The sequence below is a fragment of the Plasmodium inui genome, assembly GCF_000524495.1.
Source record: "Plasmodium inui San Antonio 1 unplaced genomic scaffold supercont1.27, whole genome shotgun sequence".
Taxonomy (NCBI): Eukaryota; Apicomplexa; class Aconoidasida; order Haemosporida; family Plasmodiidae; genus Plasmodium; species Plasmodium inui.
This window is the reverse complement of record NW_008481861.1, coordinates 23,055-41,907: the sequence shown is the minus strand read 5'-3', so window position 1 is coordinate 41,907 and position 18,853 is coordinate 23,055. Positions and strand designations below refer to the sequence as shown.

General features: G+C 42.7%; 2 protein-coding genes across 2 annotated transcripts; both read right to left on the bottom strand.

Annotated features, from left to right (window-relative positions):
• Positions 1-7,455: 7,455 nt before the first annotated feature.
• Positions 7,456-8,403, bottom strand: C922_04652 (hypothetical protein; the record flags this gene model as incomplete). The annotated part of the gene is made up of 1 exon (XM_008820231.1): positions 7,456-8,403. The coding sequence occupies one exon, from the start codon at positions 8,401-8,403 to the stop codon at positions 7,456-7,458; it is 948 nt and encodes a 315-aa protein (XP_008818453.1).
• Positions 8,404-8,923: 520 nt separating this feature from the next.
• On the bottom strand, positions 8,924-10,005 carry C922_04651 (hypothetical protein; the record flags this gene model as incomplete). The annotated part of the gene is made up of 5 exons (XM_008820230.1): positions 8,924-9,147; positions 9,342-9,378; positions 9,455-9,643; positions 9,741-9,797; positions 9,901-10,005. 5 exons carry the CDS (start codon positions 10,003-10,005, stop codon positions 8,924-8,926), a joined length of 612 nt encoding a protein of 203 aa, XP_008818452.1.
• Positions 10,006-18,853: the final 8,848 nt, after the last annotated feature.

The following is an 18,853-nucleotide window of genomic DNA, read 5'->3' as shown; positions in this document are numbered from 1 at the left end:
ACAACTTAAAATTGTATTATTACAATTACTAAGTACAGACATGAAGCTCCATAATGGTGTCCATTAACACTTATGGTATTCCCTCTCTAAATCAAATGTATATCTATACGGTGTTTATGTCTTGTATCATAATAGAACATTATGAATATCCTCTTTAATATGATCCCCTTCTTAGAGTAAAGCCTACTTTTGAGTCACTACCAGAATTTCGCACTTTACTGTATAGATATGCCAATGGCATTACTCCCTATTTGATAATTCTTTTTCACATTAAGGAACAGTAGCGGCTCCGTACAGTATGAATATTGACTTTGTCAGTTCCTTGTTTAGATAAGAAGCCTCATACTTCTCTAGAAGATATTTAATGGAAAGAATGAATACCCCCCTTATGCATAATAAAATCTCAGTAAAACATTGCATGAATGAAATGATTCATAAACATCCCTCATAACTAAATATAGATACTTCCATTAATAGTTCCATTAACGCGCTCAAATTAAAATATATTAATAGACGCTTCGCCTATCCTCCATATATCTTAATAATCGCATTTAAGCCGGATGTCAATATTCTTCATACATAATTAGCAGTTGCCTTTATATAATTTTACCGATAATAGTTTATAGACAAAATAATTAAAAGGTACTGGAGGGATTATACGAAATGTGGCTATGCCTGCTCACATACTATGATTATAGTGAGGAGTTCATTTTAGTAAAACGAACATACACCATAACAGTCTTTAAACCCACTGATAGTCTCTTATATTCTTATCTGAACAAGGAAGATGCCCATGGGTTTCCTTAGAGGGGGTGCATCCTCCCTCTAAATTTCTTTCTAATTTTCATAGAAGCCTTCCTCCATGCGCATACAAATAAATATACCAAGTAAATATCGCAAATTAACAACCAGTAAAAAACATTTAAAATATTCTTATGAGAGATTGGGAAGACACTTTCTTGCAGGTTAATAATAAGCATGTTAACAGCCATCTCGCGACTAACTATATGCTTTCTTCTTCCGAGTAGTAGCAATAAGTTACCGATAGCTTTGTCATTTAAGACATAAGAAATCAGCCGAATAATGTCTCCACAATCCTGGTATAGAGTATGATATATCATAGTCATAGATATAATTTTGTTAAAAAGGCATGTTTATTCCCACTGCACACAACTTTAATACAAAACGGTAATCCAATAATTCAGATATAAACGATGGATTGTCCGCGATAACATTATAATCGGCATATATTATAAATATAAGTAAATGATCTCTCGGTTCCGTATGAACTATGGGGATGCCGCGAACTAATGAGCGCTATTTAGATCTGTGTACATGAAGAAACAGATAAATTAACACAGCAGTATTAATCTTCTCCGATTCCGACAAGGCTTCATAGTTCTTTCTGTTGAAAAACAGTAACAGGATCTATACTATTTATCCGCTTCCTCTTGTCTGTATTTCAAGGTGGTAATATAAAAGCGATTGACTTTGTTCTGCAGGATAAAACGTAAGATACGAACAGGCATAGTAAGAATATATGACAGTTGTGCCTGAATAGAAGTAATAAGCATGATATCTGTCACTGCGATTCTTATTATCCTCAAATAAATCCAAAGAATAATTTAATAGGCGTCACGTATACATATATTTCTTATGAGCACACGGGAATTCCAACACACAAGTGGAATTCATAACCGACAACATATCTCCTCTAAGAGTGGATCGAAAAGTTGTACAACACTCTCCTATAACCGGCTGTACTCGAAAGTCCATTGTAAGAATTCTTTGTAGAAGCAAGAAATCGAGTGATAGATACAGATCATTCAACATGTGTTGCCACATTTCAATAAAAACCTTGAAAGAGTCGTGAAGCAACAAAGGTGTTGTATACCCCTCCCCTAATATCCATATTATTAAGAGAAATTCATTAGTGATCTACCCGAGCAGGAGGATACACATTTGAATATGGGATACAACTCATAGGCGACAGATCTTACAAAAGTATAAATTAAGATTAATATAGATGAATATATGCTCTATAATTCGGCGCGTCACCGCTGCCTGTAGAATTCCCCAATTTTCCAAATATATCCTATGAAAAAAGGAAGAAAATAGGATAGCCAGGGAAGTAACACTAGATCAGTAAGAATGTTGCCCCTCTGTATATATCTCAATGAAGGAAACAGACAGAGTCTGAACATTGACTGTTCTGTATCTCTATATTAAGACGCTTAAGATATAGTGAATATGGGGAAAATAATAGAGAATCTACGAATATATCTCTTCTTCTATCTCCCCGGAAAACTAAAAAAACACCATAGAGGAAAAGTAAGAGAAGGTGCCTTAAGAAGAGCCAAAGACCGCCCGATTATCACAAGAACGAGGAAATAATAAACTAAATCGGAGGAGAACCAACACCAACTGGAGACACGAAGTGGGAAGTCATGCTTGTGAGGGGCTTCTTAAGGTCCAAACGGTAAATCGGGAGCCGAAAGCATTAAATCGTTAACGGTAAAGAATAGACTTTAGAGGCTGATCACCAACCAGCAACAGGAAGGATAAGCCTTTAACCATAGAGCTTGCAAACTAAATCATGCACCCCAAGCACTCCACCTTGGAAATCGAGTAATACAACACATATCAGAACCTTAAAAACTAATAAACAGGCAATACAAGATGGCGCCAGAAATTAAGACATATACCAAATACCCGTGATGCCTAAGGCAAAAACCTTCGGTGGGATACCCTGAAGAATAATAAGAAGAAATACACAACAGCATCTTGCAACATGAGGCATAGCAGATACAACTGAGCAATGCACAGTACAAATATACTATAGAGCGTAGACATAAGACGTGAACCGACAACCGTAAATTTCCTCAGAAAGAATAAACGCTAAAAGTATCCGCTCAAAGGTACACAGTAACCATGGATCACCAACCATGAAATTTGAGGCGTATACCGTCAAGATACGACACGGGATCCTAAGCCTAAGGCGGTAGGAAACAGGAGTAGACCGCCGGAATAAGGCAGCACATGTAAAGAATTAACCGTAGCAATAAAAAGTAGAGGGTACCAGTATACCCTAAACAACAAAACTCACCGAGAAACCGTGGAGGCTAAGGCATGTAATATGGCACTGAAACCCCAAAAAATACGAAACAAACACTAGACCCTAGATCGTAAACCCCTGAAAATGGTCACAGGGCACCTAACGCCTAATTAGTGACCCTTAGGCGTCTACAGTTACTTATCGTACGATACAGGTGAACACTAAAGGAGAGAAACAAATACCCGACAGTAGACTTAAACAAGCCAGTGTACACGTAAAGGATAAACCATGACACGTAATCACAGGAATAACACCATGAACATAAGAGACGAAGCATGAATCCTAAACATTAAAAAGAAAAGAGTGCGAAGTACACCATGGTACCAACCAGAACAAAAATGAGCAACAACAGCCCTACCCTGAATGGAACCCACGTGAAGCAGGTGGTTACACAATGCAACATCAATCCGTACAGTACCTACCTGAGCAGACGCCAATGCAGGTAAACACTCTGAAGCCAACTGTACTCTTTAGAACTATTCCATAGACTATGAGACATACGACGGACAGCAGGCCGGCCAAACCCGAGAGAAAACGGATAGAACACGGACAGAAGCAGTACCAGGAGGAACCTAAAGCGTAAGAGACCAAAACAGGGGCAAAATTGACCAGAGATGCAATCCACAAAATATGATGATAAAGACGGGACGGACCTGACAAAATACAGCAACACCGTAAAACTCACGCCTCCCCGCCTAAGCGATGGATGTGCATATAAGTGCATGAAGCACACTTCATCATCACTAAACCATAAAACATACACCCAACCCCATGAACGTTAAAGACTACGAATTAACAAAACAGACCAAAGGCTTAAAGTCCAAACCAATAATCCTAGAGCGGAAAGTTTAACATTGTAGCCTACAGGATACACCCTAGAGGATGAAGAATAACAAGTGAAACCTAAAATGGAGAACAATGGCCAAGAACCCTACCCAGCGAAACATAAGCCATCATGTCATAAAGAATAAACTTTGAACTGAAATCACGAAGTATCAGCCATAGAGATAACAACTAAATGTGCAGTATAAACAAGAAAGCTAAACATTACACCATGAAGGATGAAGTCTTAGCAGTGGGGCCAGGGACCCAAAATATGAGCAATACAAAATAGCACGTGAATACCCAAATCCAGAAACTTCTACCTAGAACATAACAGGTAAACTATAAAGGAACAAGTGTGAAAAACTATCACTGAAGTATAGACCATAATCACAAAACTTCCCCCAATGAGCCAAAAGGAACGAGCCTAAACCTAACACGGCCCCGACGCCCGGAAAAATACCCGCGACCGAAGTAAATCACTACAGGACACCCCAGAGGTAAACCAACAAAACGGCCACTAATCAGCGCCAAATAGAGCATGAACCATGAGACATGGAGTCCTGAGTACCAAAATGTACAGAGTAGAATTAGGACCCTAAGAATCAAAATTAAATAGGACCGACTAGGTCCTAAGCCCTAAATCTTATACTATAAGATCGAAATCTAAAGCCTAAAGCGTAGAGTTAAGAGTCTAGAAACTAGAAAGGGGCTCCCTCCTTAATGATGCAGATGTTACCTGGGGATTCTTAGACGGGTGCTCATCAATAAAACCCAAAACTGACAGGAAATACAAACAGACGGAATGACTCAAACAACCGAAGTAGCAATCGGCACGTCTAAGTTTAAGAAGAAAACGGAAAGCCATAAATCCCGGAACCTAAGGACCCATCTAGGTCTCATATCTGTGATCTGGCGCCTAAGAGTTTTGACCCAGATTAAATCAGACAACAAAAGAAGTGAACCCCAAGCCTGAATACTAAACACTAAGAATAACCCCTCTTCCCTCAAGAGTGAGAATTAGACGATAACAAACAATCCCTAAAATATAACCCAATAAGCTGAGGACTGAATCCTAAATCATTAAGGGTAAAAGTAAGATCCCAAAAGCTGAGGACAAATCAGTACAGCAAAGGACTGATCAATATAAAGTAGGCGTAAAAACATGAACAGTAACCTACAGAAACGAAATCCTAATTCCTAAGGGGTAAAAACTAGAGACTAAAATTGGACGAAGAAACCCTAAATCATAACAACTAAAGGACTCAGGATTAGAGAATAAACACTGAACTCAAGAAACGGACCCATACCTCCGAAAGACCGGGACCTGAATCCTAACACATAATCCATAACCCTCAAGCGTAAAGCTAGGATGGTAAACATTGAGTCTTAGAAATGAACCGTGAAGCGTGACCACTGAATCATAAGAGATGAAACGTTAATGCGACGCACAGGAACTGACAACTGAACCACGATGAATGAGAACATGAACTCTAAACCATAACCGTGAGAACTAAATCGAACCAATATAAGACTATCCCTCAAGCCACAACGCAAAACCATGAGAAAAGATGCCTAAACTCTAACCCCTATCACCTTGACAATACACGCCCATCTGTAATTCCCTAGACCCTACACCATAACCACTAAAGTCACCCCATAAGCCAAATCCCCTAAAAACCAAAAGATACGCCCTGGGAACCTAAACGTAGACCCTGAAGAATGGACAATAAACCCTGAACCCTAAATCTAAACCCTAAACCGTAAAACTTAGACCGTGAACCCTAGTCCATGAACAATAAACCTGAACATGAAAACTAGAACCCTAAAGCTCTAAATCTAAAGCTGAGGACTCAACCCTAAACGGTAAACCCTAAACCTGAACCATAGACCCTGACCACTAAACCTTCAACCCTGGTCAATAGACGGTAAACACCTGAACCCTAAGACCTAGTGCTTGAACACTGGACACTGAACCCTAAACCAAAACCTAATCCCTGGAAACCTGAACGCTGAACCCTAAACACTAGACCCTAAAACCTGAGCCCCAAAACCTGAAACCTAAACCGTTAACCCTAAACCCTAACCCTGAACATGAACCATAAATCCGGAACCTTGAATGTAAAAGGGCCCTCATGAACCCTAAAACCCAAACATAAACCGGGAACACTTAACCCTGAGAATCCCAAGCCTAAACCGTGAAACCCGACCCCTAAAACTAAACCCTCAACCCTGGACCATAAACGTAAACCCTAAACCATGAACCCTGAACCCTAAACCCTGAAACCCTAAACCCTGAACCCCCAATCCCATACCTTAGACTCTAGAGGCTACTGGATTAAGACTCAACCTTGAACCCTAAACAATGAACCTAAAACCTAAACCCTCAATCCTTAACCATGAATCCTAAACCCCGAACCCGGAACCCCGGAACCCCAATCCCGAACAACGGAACCCTATACCCCCAATCCTAAGACTCATACCCTTCAACATGAGCGACCACTCCATAACCCCCACCCGCATAGCCCCCCCGATTTCTCCGCCGTCCCCCGGTTCCGTGAGGTGGTTTTCCTTATTCACCTTAACGCCCTGCCGTCTGATCCTCCGGGGATCCCTTAAGATTGCTCTTTGGTCGTCCCTTTACTATTCCAGTTGGTCGGGGGCTGCTGATGAGTTCTATACTGGCCTCGGTTGACTAGGTTCTCTGGTGTCTGGGGTTAGGTAAGGCTCATGTTGTAATTTTTTGTGAGTTTCATTCGGTTAATCGGTACCTACTATACTTAGGCCTTTAGAATGTTCCGTGTTTTTTGTTGAACCCCCTACTTCACTCGGTGCATCTCTGGGCCTGCGCGATTCTGCTCCTGCGGCATCCCTCCCCTTGGACGGTTTTGCTCGGTGTTGGTTTTGGCTCTTATGTCTGTTGTTGTTCGGGAGTCTTTTGGCTCCTCAGGATTGTAATCCTCGGGATTTTGTGTGCGGTGTTCAAGGTTTCCTTATTTCATGTTGGATTTTTGTGCCCTTCTCCTCTGGTGTTGGGTTATTGATTTAGTGAAATCTTCTCAAATTGTACGGGCCTACATGCTCCTGCCTCTCCACCCAACGTTCACGCAATCTAGGATGAATGTTCATTAGCTGTCTTCTGCGTAGTCCTCCCGTTCGATGGCTAGACTTCATGACCCTATATAAACCTAGGATGGCACTCACTGCCATTGTTCCCACCCCAAGGCCCCCTAAGATGCCCGTTAATGGTGAACCCCCTGTCATTTGTTGTCCTGATCTGCTCATTAAGCTCTCGTACGTCCGCAAGTCGTGGGTTTCTTTTCCTTCTGTTTGTATATATTCCTTTTTTGCCTGATTGAAGTCCTGCTCATTTTAGAGAGAATTGGTCCATCATGTGTTTAGGTGAATATACTCATGGTACCTGATTTTATCGAGCTCAGGGCAGCCAAATATACGCCGGTCTCTTTTCAATGCTCCTTGGATGGTGTTGCCCCTGTTGCAGTTCCTATTCACTCGAACTATTCGCCCTTGAGCTTCGTCCTTCTTATATCTGAAGGAGCTTCTCCCTCTGGGTGAGTGCACATGAAGAGGTGGAGCTTCCTGTTCTTGTACCGGTCAACTCCTCGTCTGCTTCTTACCTTTCTTTGTTCTTGGGTTCCTTCCTCGTCATTTATTTGTTCGCAATTGTTTTCGTTCCTTCTTCTCACGCATGAGGTAGACCACTTGGCGTCTGGTCTGTCCTCTTTCATACACTGCATGCCGATTACGAAACTCTTTGCCTGTTCGAAAAATTCCATCCAGAGCTCTGACCTGTTGTCTGTCTTCCCTTTGATGGGGATTCCCCACCCGTCCATGTCTTGGCTCGGTCTGTTATTAAACCATTCTTGCATTATATGTTCGGCCGTGTCCTTGTCGCTCCATCCTTCCAGCTCCTCATATATGATCTCGCAGGCATCCCTGCTGTTTATTTCCCATGTACTTGCTCCCTTTCTGATATTTTGGTACATAATTAATATGATACTTATCAGATCCATACATACAGCCAGTTCTCTGTCGTAGGCGTGATTACTCATTAGTGGTTTATCAGAGGTGAGGTGGGACCATTGCATCTGTCCTTTCTCTTTCAGGCACTCCTTCTTCGTTATACCACTGAAGAGAAATCCGACGTCCCCTTTTTTGCACGTGGATTGGTCTGCATCCCACTTTTGTCTGCCTGATTGTTCCAAATGTCGCATCCAAACCTCCATCGCCTGGCATGTAAGTCTGGATCTGAGACTTAGATCCGTTAAGGTTATCAGATCTCCCTGGGTCAGATTATCCCATCTTGTCGTCTTGATTTCCTTTGCTCCGGTGGTGTCCTTCGGCTCTATCGTGCTCAAACTCAGGCCGGTTAGTGGTCCGTGTGTTTCGGATCTCTGACGCTGCCTGTCCCAAATCCTGTCCTTTATCCACCCCGGGAAGTTCATTTTTGTTTTCCTTGGATCAGAATTCAATTCCTCCTCGTTCCTATACTGAACCTGACTTAAGTGCTCCGCCCGTGCCTGTTGTTGTTGGTTATAGAGACTGCTCCCTTCTGTGAGGTTGGTCTTCTTGTAATTGCTTCAGGTTTTAATTCTTTGTATTTTTCTTTGCCTCCGGCGGGTCATGGGCCTGGCGTTTCGATGTTTTTTAGATTCTCCTTCGGGGACTCCGGCTTTCTCCTGAATCCTGGGCGCATATACTTCGAAAACCTCCTCCCACAGTACCCCGTCCTATTTCTGCCCTCCTATCTATCCCCCGCCTACCCCCCGTTCATCAGATTCCCCCCCCGATTATGGATGACTCGCCTTTCCTGCTAGTCTCTCTTGTCTCCAGTCCTAAGATTGCGTCAGGGGAATTCCTGAGTCGGTTGGTTCAGGTGACTTTGGGGTCCTGTTTGGTGGCTCTGTTCCGTTAACTCTTCACTCTTCACTTTTGAGATCCCCCCCCGAATATGGTTCGAGATTCTTATACCCCCCTTAGCACTTCTTCCTTGCTTCTGCACAGACTCAGGGCTCCCTGAATCTGGCCTCCTTTATCTATTGGGTGCTTGTCAGTCTCGTTTTGATTATTTCTGGAGATATATATTCTGCTTGTGATTTGTGCTTGTGTCTTCCTGATCCTTACCATTACAGAGAGTCGGCCTTGGCTGGTATTCTCCACGATTTCACCGGACCGGATCTTCGTCCTTGCTGCCCAGATGTGGGGTTGTTTTTATATTCGTTTATATTTGAGCTCCTAACTTATACTACTACCACAGACTCAAACCCGTCATGAGTCCTTTCATATCTTCATCCAGGGGAGTTCTGGTCATCCTCAGAGGACTCCTGTGAAAAGATCCTGTTGTCCCTCTTCCGTGGCCCTTGTGTGAGATGTCCTTCCTGACATTTGTCCTCCTTCTTATCCCTCTTGTTTTCCGGTGGCTGAATTGTTTGGAATACTCCTATTCTATTCCGAAGGTTTCGGCACGGGGGTTCCTATCTTAGGCTTGGCTCATACCCTCCCCATCTTCGGTTTGGAGTTGTTCTCTTTGGGGATATACTTGTTCTGATCACATTCTATCGGTGGCCAATCCATCTGTTCCTGTTTCATTTGTCTTGAGATTAGTGTTTTGTTGTTCGTCCCTTCAACCTCAACTCCTAATATCGTAATACCTGCACTAGTTCCTGTCGAGTTTGGGACGTGTCCCTGTTGCGTGTTTGGGGGCCTCCAACCCTATGACGCTCCGGCCCGACAGCCTTCTTACGTGTGAGATTCCCTTTTTCAGTTTCCTCTTGTGGCTTACCCTGGCTTTCTGTCCTTCGCTGTCCTCCCGCACCCTTCTGTTTCTCCCGCCAGTGGCCTGGTGAGGGGCATGGGTTTCCTTAGTTGGTCCGGTTTTTCTGCCCCTCCGGGGTACTTCTGGAAGTCCCTCACTCTCGCGGGGGGGTTCATAAGTTCCTAACATGGATTAGGCCAGCTCCTGATTCATCCGGCCTGAACTCGACGTTCTTGTTCTGCTGTATCTTTGTGGTGCCGCTGTGATCTGGAGCTATATGCTGCTTCTCCATGGGTCGGTAAGTCCTGCACTGGTTCCCTCATCCTGTATTTCGACCGCTCCTTATTGTGATTATCCGTTTGGAGTCCCCTCTGAGGCTCCACTTTTTGCTGTATCTTCTCTCGTTCTTTTCTGAAACTACCCATAGGATGCCTGTTCCTACGGTCTTTGTAACTATTTCCGCTCTTTTCTACTTATGCCTTTCTGGATCCTTGGAGCTCTCCTGGACATTGTGTTGTTGTCTAGCTTCTCCTTCTTCTCTCTCTCAATTCAGACATGCCTACGCGGTTTTACTCCTTGCACTTTATGTCGACGCTATTGTTGTTAGTGAGACTACCTCCTCGAAAATTCTGCCTGCAGGACACCCCTTCACGCATCTACTCACCATCTTGCTTCCTTTATTGGGGGCTCTTATGCTTTAATCTAGATGGGAATTCCCAGTTAGAACTGCGCTAAGAGCATCCCGTGTGTTTCAGCATTTGGGGTTCCTTCGCTGGATTTTAAAGCTATGAGAGATATGTGCCGTTCAGGGTGGGGACTTACCAGATAAGCCCTAGATCTGAAGCCCGAGATCTCTAGACCTCTTGTGGTGCGTGAATACTTATACTTTACTGCTTCGCTTCTATTCCCCCTGATTGAGCCTTATACCGGAATCTTCTTTACCTGTCCCTGTTCGCTTCGATGTTTTCACCCTTTGCTACTGAGTTCACTTCTTCTATGTTCTCGGCGTCCACTGAGACTTTGAGAGATTGCACTCTCCTGGTTCTGGGCCCCTTGGTTTTGCTTTTCTTTTGGGGCTCTTTTGTCCGGCTCTTTTTGCTCCCAACCTTCTGGACTTAACTTCGGTCTTCTACGCCCCTGATCCTTAGGGAGGGGCCCCCGTTTGCCTTCTCTGTTTACTTCTTGATTTGGCCCCCTGGTTTGGAGGTTTTGCTCTGAGATAGTTCTGAATGTTGGGATGCTGTGTTGAGGGCTCGGTCGGTTGGTAAGTCTTCTGAGCCTCTTGGGGGGATTGGGTGATTTCTAGTTCCTTTCAGCTGTGTGGATACTGGCGTATGGGGATGATTGCCGGTGTCTGTCGTTCTTCTGGGAGTCAGCTCGCTCATTCGTTGCCTTATGAGGTTTCATGAAGATCCGCTCTGGGACGTTTCTGGAGGCGGGAGTATCCTTCAGTTTCCTGGTTGCCTTCATGATGATTTGGTCTCATACTACGGGACTTGCTATCGCTTTTACTTTTGTCAGAGGTTTCATTTTATTCTTCTGGATGAGTATCTGGATGTTTGTTCTGAACACCAGTCTTTGTGACGGAAGTGCTTGTTTTTTCTGATCGGTTAATCGTTACACGCCCGTGATCTTTCAGTCAAAACTCCCCGTTTTGGGGTTTTTCGTGCCTTTCCTCTCCTATTCTCGCTTTATTCGAGCTTGAGTCGTCACCTGGGGTTAGGTCAGCTGATGATCTGGAGATACCGACATTGAACTAGTTCAGTTACATTTATATCCTGGTCAGTTTGCTTCCTTACCTCTCCATTTCGGGGAGAGGTCCCGTCGCTTTGTCCAGAGATCCTGGTTTTGGATGTTTTAGTCGGATTCTATTTTATTCTTCTCCTGCTCTTAGATCTGCTTGCTTTCTTACCTCCTGGAGTCGGTGGGAGTTGGGTTTGGATTGAACTGTTGTATCCGAGTTCCTAAACTCTAGTTCAGGGGATTTCCTCTATAGCCTTCCGTTGGTTTTCTCATTGGATAATTGTTGGTCATTAATCAGGTGGCTTGGATTCCTTCGGATTTTACGAGAGTTTGGGACTAGGGCCTGATATCAATCTTTATTCATCCTAGCTCTGGCTAGTTTTTCTGTTAAGGGTGAAGTTCTTACGCCCTAGTTGGGGAGCTCAGACCCTTTTGTAGGAGTAATCCCCTCTATGATTAGGAATTATTCTTCCGTATGGCTTGGAGGAGGGTCTGGGGGTGTTATTTTAGGTTTCCTCTTAACCTTTCTTGATGAGATATATCTATCTTTCTTACCCTCTCCCTGTTGGATGCTGTTTTTCTTACTTCGGGATAGGATTGACTCTACTTCTAGACCTTATTCAATCACTAGTTACTTCTCTTGATTGCTCGTAGGTCTCTTAGCTATCCCTTCTGGGGATTTTTCTTTCTCTGAGTTCCGGCTTTCTCATCAGACTCTGACATGTGTTTCTCGGGATGGCTATTCCTGATTCTTCCCTCGTGTTGGTGATTCCTCATCTTCCCTGCATCAGGTTTCTGGTGGTACCGTTTGGTTGTGGCCCTTTCTTCTCAGACATCAGAGTTGTCCTTTCACTTTTCTCTTATGAAGAAGGAGGTAATTACCACTTCTGTTATAATGGTTTTGCTGTTCTCTTAGACTCATTCTCTGTAGTTGACCTCTTTCAGTGTTGATGTTTTACTCCTACCTGAGAGTTGGATTCTTCCTGTTTTTGGTCATGAACTTTTGCTTCCGTTGGTTTGGTGACTAATATGGGGTGGGCTCCTTCTGTTTCCTCTTGGTCTGGAGATTCCTAGACGTTGTCTCCTATACTTTTGGTTCTTTGCTTCTTGGGGGTTGGTCTGAGATGATTTTGTCCTATTTTATCTTTTAGTTCGTAATCCCTCTTTTTGGTTGTTCTTTGATAGGAGTTAGTATTGTTTCGCCTTCAGGGTCCTGGGGTTCTATTGATGGTGAATTCGGAGGTACTGTTGTATCTACTCATCCGTACTTTTCCTGCGTCATTCCTACCATTCGATCAGTTTGGTGTATTGGGGGGAGTCTCGGAAAATATTCCGCCCGATTTATGCTAATTCCCTTATTTCTTGACGTTTGGCTTCCTGAGGCTTGATATGTTGGTTCTTTAGCTAGCTGAATAATCCTTCTTGTTATAAGATTACACCTGCTCTTAAGGGTTTGGTGTGTAGTGCCGTTTGAGGGATGTCTGTCGTCTACTTAGCTCATATCTGGCTGTTAATTAGTTGTGCCTGGTTTTAAGATTTCGATTTTTCTATATTTGGCCTAACTACTAATTCGGGCTCTGAAGTCATCCTCTTGGCTGTATTATCGTTTTCGATTCTGATAGTTGAATCTTCTTTTTCTAAGGGTTTCCGCTGGTATGACCCGGCTCCTTCGATTCTTGTTCGTATTCTGTAGTTGCTTTGCCTAACTCATCTTTTCCGCTATTTAGATACCCTCTCTGATGTATCCCCCTGAAGTTTTCAGGGATTGGTTTTTGTTGGCCTTTGGGGTTCGGTCCTTTGTCGGTATCTGTGGATTTATTGGGTTGGGTGCCGCTTGTTTCTTTTTCGGGGGCCCACGATTTCCGGGGTCGGTTTGGTTCTGCCGTTTGGAGAGAGTTACTCGTAGAGCTGAAGTAGTCCGAGAACCTGTGTGTGGGATTCGGCTTCTACATCTATCCGTAGGTTTCAGGTTGTCTTGAATATGGGCTGAATATGTACTTTAGTGCCTGATAGCCTGACTTCGGGAATCTGCCTCTTAGGTAGTCCGGTGGTTGATGGGTTTTTGTTCTCAACTATCCCATCCCCTCATAAGGAATTCCTCCTTCTAGATTCAGAGAGTTTTGTCTGGATATCTCACCCCTTATCTCTCGGGGGCATGTGCCTTTACGTCGGACTTTTCGTGTGGTTCGGGGGCTGGTGTGCTGTGTTATTTTTGGGTACCAAAAAATCTCTGTTGATCTTTTCTTTTTATTTTGGGGAATTGTTTTTTGGAATTACCTACTCCTCCAGGAAGACTTTTTCTTGGTCTTCCTGTTAATTTGGCATGGTGACTCCTTGGACTGAGTTACTTCATTCTTCGACTTTGATCTAGACTAATTTTTCGTTAGACCTGGAATCCTTGATTGGACAGTTTTTTCTTTGACGGTTCGATGAACATTTTTCGCCGCTTCTACTCAGGCGGGATTAGTCCTGGTTTCCCCTGGATTCTAGGATGTCACAAACGAGATTCTTGGATAGAGGGTTGCTTCTTAGTTCTCCGTTTAGTTGGCCTGATCAGAAATGCATTTTGGTTTTCCCCTGGGGTTCGTTCGTCCTGAAGTTGGCAGCTTCGGATATTAGATGTGGATTTCTTTTTTCCTTACTCCAACGCTCAGGTGTCCACTACATGTGCAGTTGGCTTTTTTTGGTAGATGACTCTTAGGGCTTGTTCGTCCATCGTTGGGGATTTTTTCTTGTTATTAAGGATTTAATTTAATTTCCCCCCTCCTAATGGATTAATTTCTTTGGGCCCTCATTACGTTATGTGAATTCCTAATGGCTATTTTTTTTCAGAAGGACTTTGAGACTTGGGTGTTCGGGGTGTTCCTTTTGGTCAGTTCTGGGTATTCGCTCGTTTTAGTCCTGTACATCCTTTGGTGATTTCCTGTAGGAGTTTGTTCCTCTACAGATTTGAATTTCAGGGAAAGAATCCTCGGCTGTGGTAGGTCAGGGTGACTCTTCTTCAGTTTCGGGCTTTCACTTTTGTGGTTAAAATCGTCGGGGGTTTATATTCCCTTATTATCCATATCTCCTGATCCTCGTGAGGGTGACTGCTGCCTTTCTGGGAGAGTCCCTTTTATGTTCTTTGGGTAAGTGTCCTCGGAGAAGACTTCCTTGAGGCTTCTTGGGGTACTGAAGAGTGCCTTTCTTTGGTTCGGGCTTAAGACTACTGTTGCACTTTATTTCTTCTTTAGGTACCCTACGTGGCTGGGGAGGTTCGTCAACCTTTTCCTTTGCAATTTCTCTCTCATTTTTTTAGCCGACCTACAGTTGTTGAGTCTCCTTCTTGGGGTCTCTGGAGTTTTCTTCCCTGATCTCCCTCTTGGACGATTACGCTCGTAGAAGGGATAGTCCTGGTCAGTTGATCCCCCCAGTCGTTGCTTCCTATTTAGTATCCTTTATTTGGATTTCTGTCTTTTGGACAGGGGGGATGAGTTCTAAATTCTGAGGTGGACTTTTGTCATGAGTACTGCTTCTTTGGAGGTCCAACTGTATTCTCCTTAAGAAAGCTTATTTCCTGTTCCCTCTAGGTCTACTACTTCCTCTTCGCTGTCTCTGGTCTGGTTTTTCTCTTCTGTCGGGTTTCTGGGGGGGTAATTTGCGATTGGGCTTGCTCTGGATTCTTGGGGATACCTTCTCGGTTGGGATTCCGCCTCTCTTCTTCTTAAGTACTTGAGGGGAGGCTCTGTATACCCCCTGCACGTATACGGATAGCGCCTCCTAAGTTTTCGGGTCCTCTTGGACTGGGGCCATAATTTTGGTTTTCCTTTACTGTTAATGAGGTGATTCTTTTATCTGGGGTTGTCACTGTTCTTTGGATATTTAGTTAAGATATCCTGCATCTTCCCCTATCCGTCCTGTTCCTCTTTGGTTTCTCCTGGTCTAGTTATTTTATACCTGTCACCTGTGCGTTAGATTTGTCGTCCGTGGAGTTTAAGATTCCTTCTTCACTGTCTGGGTCCCTGTACTCGCTCTTTGTTTGATTGTTTGGTTTGGGCGGGTCTTGTTTCTTCAGATATGTTTATCATCATTTGGCGGTACCGTCCTTGGCTGTAATTTCCGGGGAAGTTCCTGGTTTTATCCGCTCCTATACCTACTCTTCCATTATGGATTTCTGCTCGGTCTTTGACCCCTTCTCTTCGAGTTTAGTCGGCGCTTGTTTTTCTTCGGGATTCCTGTCATTTTCCCTAAGGCATTGGGTCACTTCCTGCCTACGTGTTCATTATTTCATTTGCTACCTCGTGTAATACTCTGAGTTTATTCCTGGTTCCTCTGCCCGTTTGAGGTCTCTATGGATTGGGATTCGGAGCATTGGCTGTCTCCTGTCCTTGACTGGGATTTTTTTCTATATTTTCCTCTGGAAAGAGTTTCTCATCACTTGTTGGATCATAAAGTCGAACTTTGGAATATTGAGTTATTAAAGTTGAGTCATTTCGTAAATTTGTCCGCTGTCGTTCCGGCTGGTAAAGCTGCTCCTTTGGTGTTTTCTGTTGAGGGGAGTCCACTGTTCGGGATCATATTACTTCCTCTTACTGCTCCTTCGATATCGGTCATCCGATCCGATCATAGCGCAATTCTTATAGGCTGTTTAAGGGTTTGTTGTCCTGGGGGATGTCGCGTTCTTCTCGTCCCCTGCTCTGGGGCTATATACCTTAGTTTTTATTAATAATTTTTTAATCGTTAGATTAAGTGGGTCCTGGATTTTGAATTCTAATTTTCTATCTCTCCTTCAGGGGTTGACTATAGTTGAGTCCATATCATCCCTTCTTTTTTGGCAATGTGCACAGACACTGCTCTTACGCTTTCATATCCGCCATTCAGCCATTTAGACATCTTCCTAGTCTCAAGGAGTGTAGTAAACGTCGCTTCTGGTTACTCTGGTTTGTCTATTTAACTTCTGGATGTTTTTAATGACCTCTATAACCCTTGTCGAACTATTTGCTGGAGCTTGTTTAATTAATTATATGAAATAGCACACGATATTCGTATACAACTGTCTGATGTGTTATTTTATGAGGGTTCCTCCGTAGGATTGCTTAGAGGATTATATAGAATTACCCTCATAACTCAGATAAAAACCATTTCACTGCCAGAATTATCATGTATCTATTCACTTGGGGTCACTTGTTAGAAGAAGTTTATAAATTAATGGCTGTATAAGACTGCTCTATAGGTGTTTTGCTCATTCTAAGATGAGAATAGCTTCATTGTATAGTTTTATACCCTCTTAGTCAGAGATGGGGTTATGAAGACCACTTCGGATTCTACACCCCCCTGCTGTCAATAAGGAGACGCTCCCTATAGCACTTTCTAGACTTCTCGGTACACTTAATGAAGAATTAAGGGTACGACTCATTATACTTCATCGACTCGGCATAAATTCAATATGTTATTTGTCCTTATTTGTTTGTCTATATTTTAGAAAACATGGAACCCTCGATCTGATATATTGGTACTGTAAGAGGGAACGGGGACAGGTACACATCATTCCTTAGTGGTTCCCTTGGTTCTGCTTTGGTGAGCTCTTCATGTGGGGGGAGGTTTGGATTTCCATCCCCTGAGTATGCCTCTTTGTAGTCTGTTGGTTCGTGGGGGTTTGTTTGGGTTTATCAGTTACGTACTTTTTCTGTTAGGCAGTTCCACTAGGAGCTTTATGCTGAGATTTCCACTTTGTCGTTTGTCATCTATAGGTTCCTATAAATATCCCTCGTCGTTCTGTGAGGTAAATAATTCTCTCAAATATATCAGTCTTAATTGGGATATACGTTTTATTATAGTCATTTGTTCCTATAGGATTGCTCCTCCCCTCTCAGATTAGTGACTCCTTATTATTCTCTTGTGATTTTTATTCGTACGCTTATTTTATCCCCCCTACTTTTCTCATTTTTCTACTATTCCTAACTCTTCATGAGGAATAGCTTTCTTCAGATAGTACTATTCCTTTTGCTACTTCCTACTGCTCTTGTGGGGATAAGAATGTTAATGTCTCATCTTACATAACTTTTATATCTTAATAGTACGGCATTGAGTTGGTGTTCCCTTAAGAGGAATATATTATTGATTAAAGCAGGCCTGCACCCGTTCCGTAATAACTGGTTCTTAATTGTACCCGGATAATTATTGAATCTATATTACAATAATATTGAGAAGGAATAATCACAGTTCACGATGTGTTATTGTACCTACTGTGTTAGTTTTCCTATAATAAGTGTTCACTATACGTAAGCACCCTCGGGCTATTGAAACCCTTTTTAGTGATAGTATCCTTCAGTCTCCTATACAGCATGAATAGCCTTATGATTTGGATATGAGATTTCTTGGAATAGAATTATTTTACAAGCCAGTGTATTGGGGAGATGGTATGATCCTTACAACTGCGGTCCTCTTCATGTAATTCGACTTTCCAAACCTCTCTGTTATCTTAAAGAATTTTTTTCCTTCCATAGCACTTTACTACATAGAATATTACCCTTGATACAGGCTTATTGTTTAAACAGTTTCTGTAAGGCTAATTCTTAGAGTTGATACAAATATACAGCAGGCATCTCGGATTTTCTATATAGGTGTGACGCATAGTGATTGCAACCCCTCCAAGAATACCGCTGAATCAACTCTATTATTTCTTACTAAAGATCTAATTTTAAATTATGGTGCTCCCCTTTTTATATCTTGACGACTCCACAATAGGGACTCTCGTGATTTTCCTACTGTTTCTGCGGTGATACTTCAGAAATATTTCTCCTTCTCACATACTTAATAATTGTCGCGAAAATTGTATTCCTTATATATTAGTCTTCCAAGGAGGTGTATATCCTTGGCCTCATTATATTCTTCAAATATTAGCAACCGTTGGCCTAACTTTTCTATAGAAACGTATTCCAGTCATAGTCATAGAACCCGCACGATTAGGTTCCTGATATCATGGTTCCCCATAGAGATGTGTTATCTTCAACTAATAATAGTTCCCAAATAAAAGAACTGTAAAATATGTACCTGGTGCAGAATAATATTCAGGAGACATGTATACAGTACACAAAATAATACTGGAGGTATAGATGCATGGTTCATATAATAGAGATGTATGCTAATCGTACATTCCACAGGCCCGTAGTCCTGGGAGGAGCGATATTTTTTAAATAAAACTATACATAAATCATTATTCCTCAATTAGTCACGTTCTCCAATTAGTCGTATCTAAAAGGATATGTTTTGAGGCCTTCACATAAAAGAACTCCTGCGACACTGTACATTACAAACAACATTTCCGCTAGAATCCTTGCATTGTCCATATGCAAGTATTTCTGTCTCTATTGTATTACTCCGGCAATAATACATTCGACACATCTATAGCGCTTGCA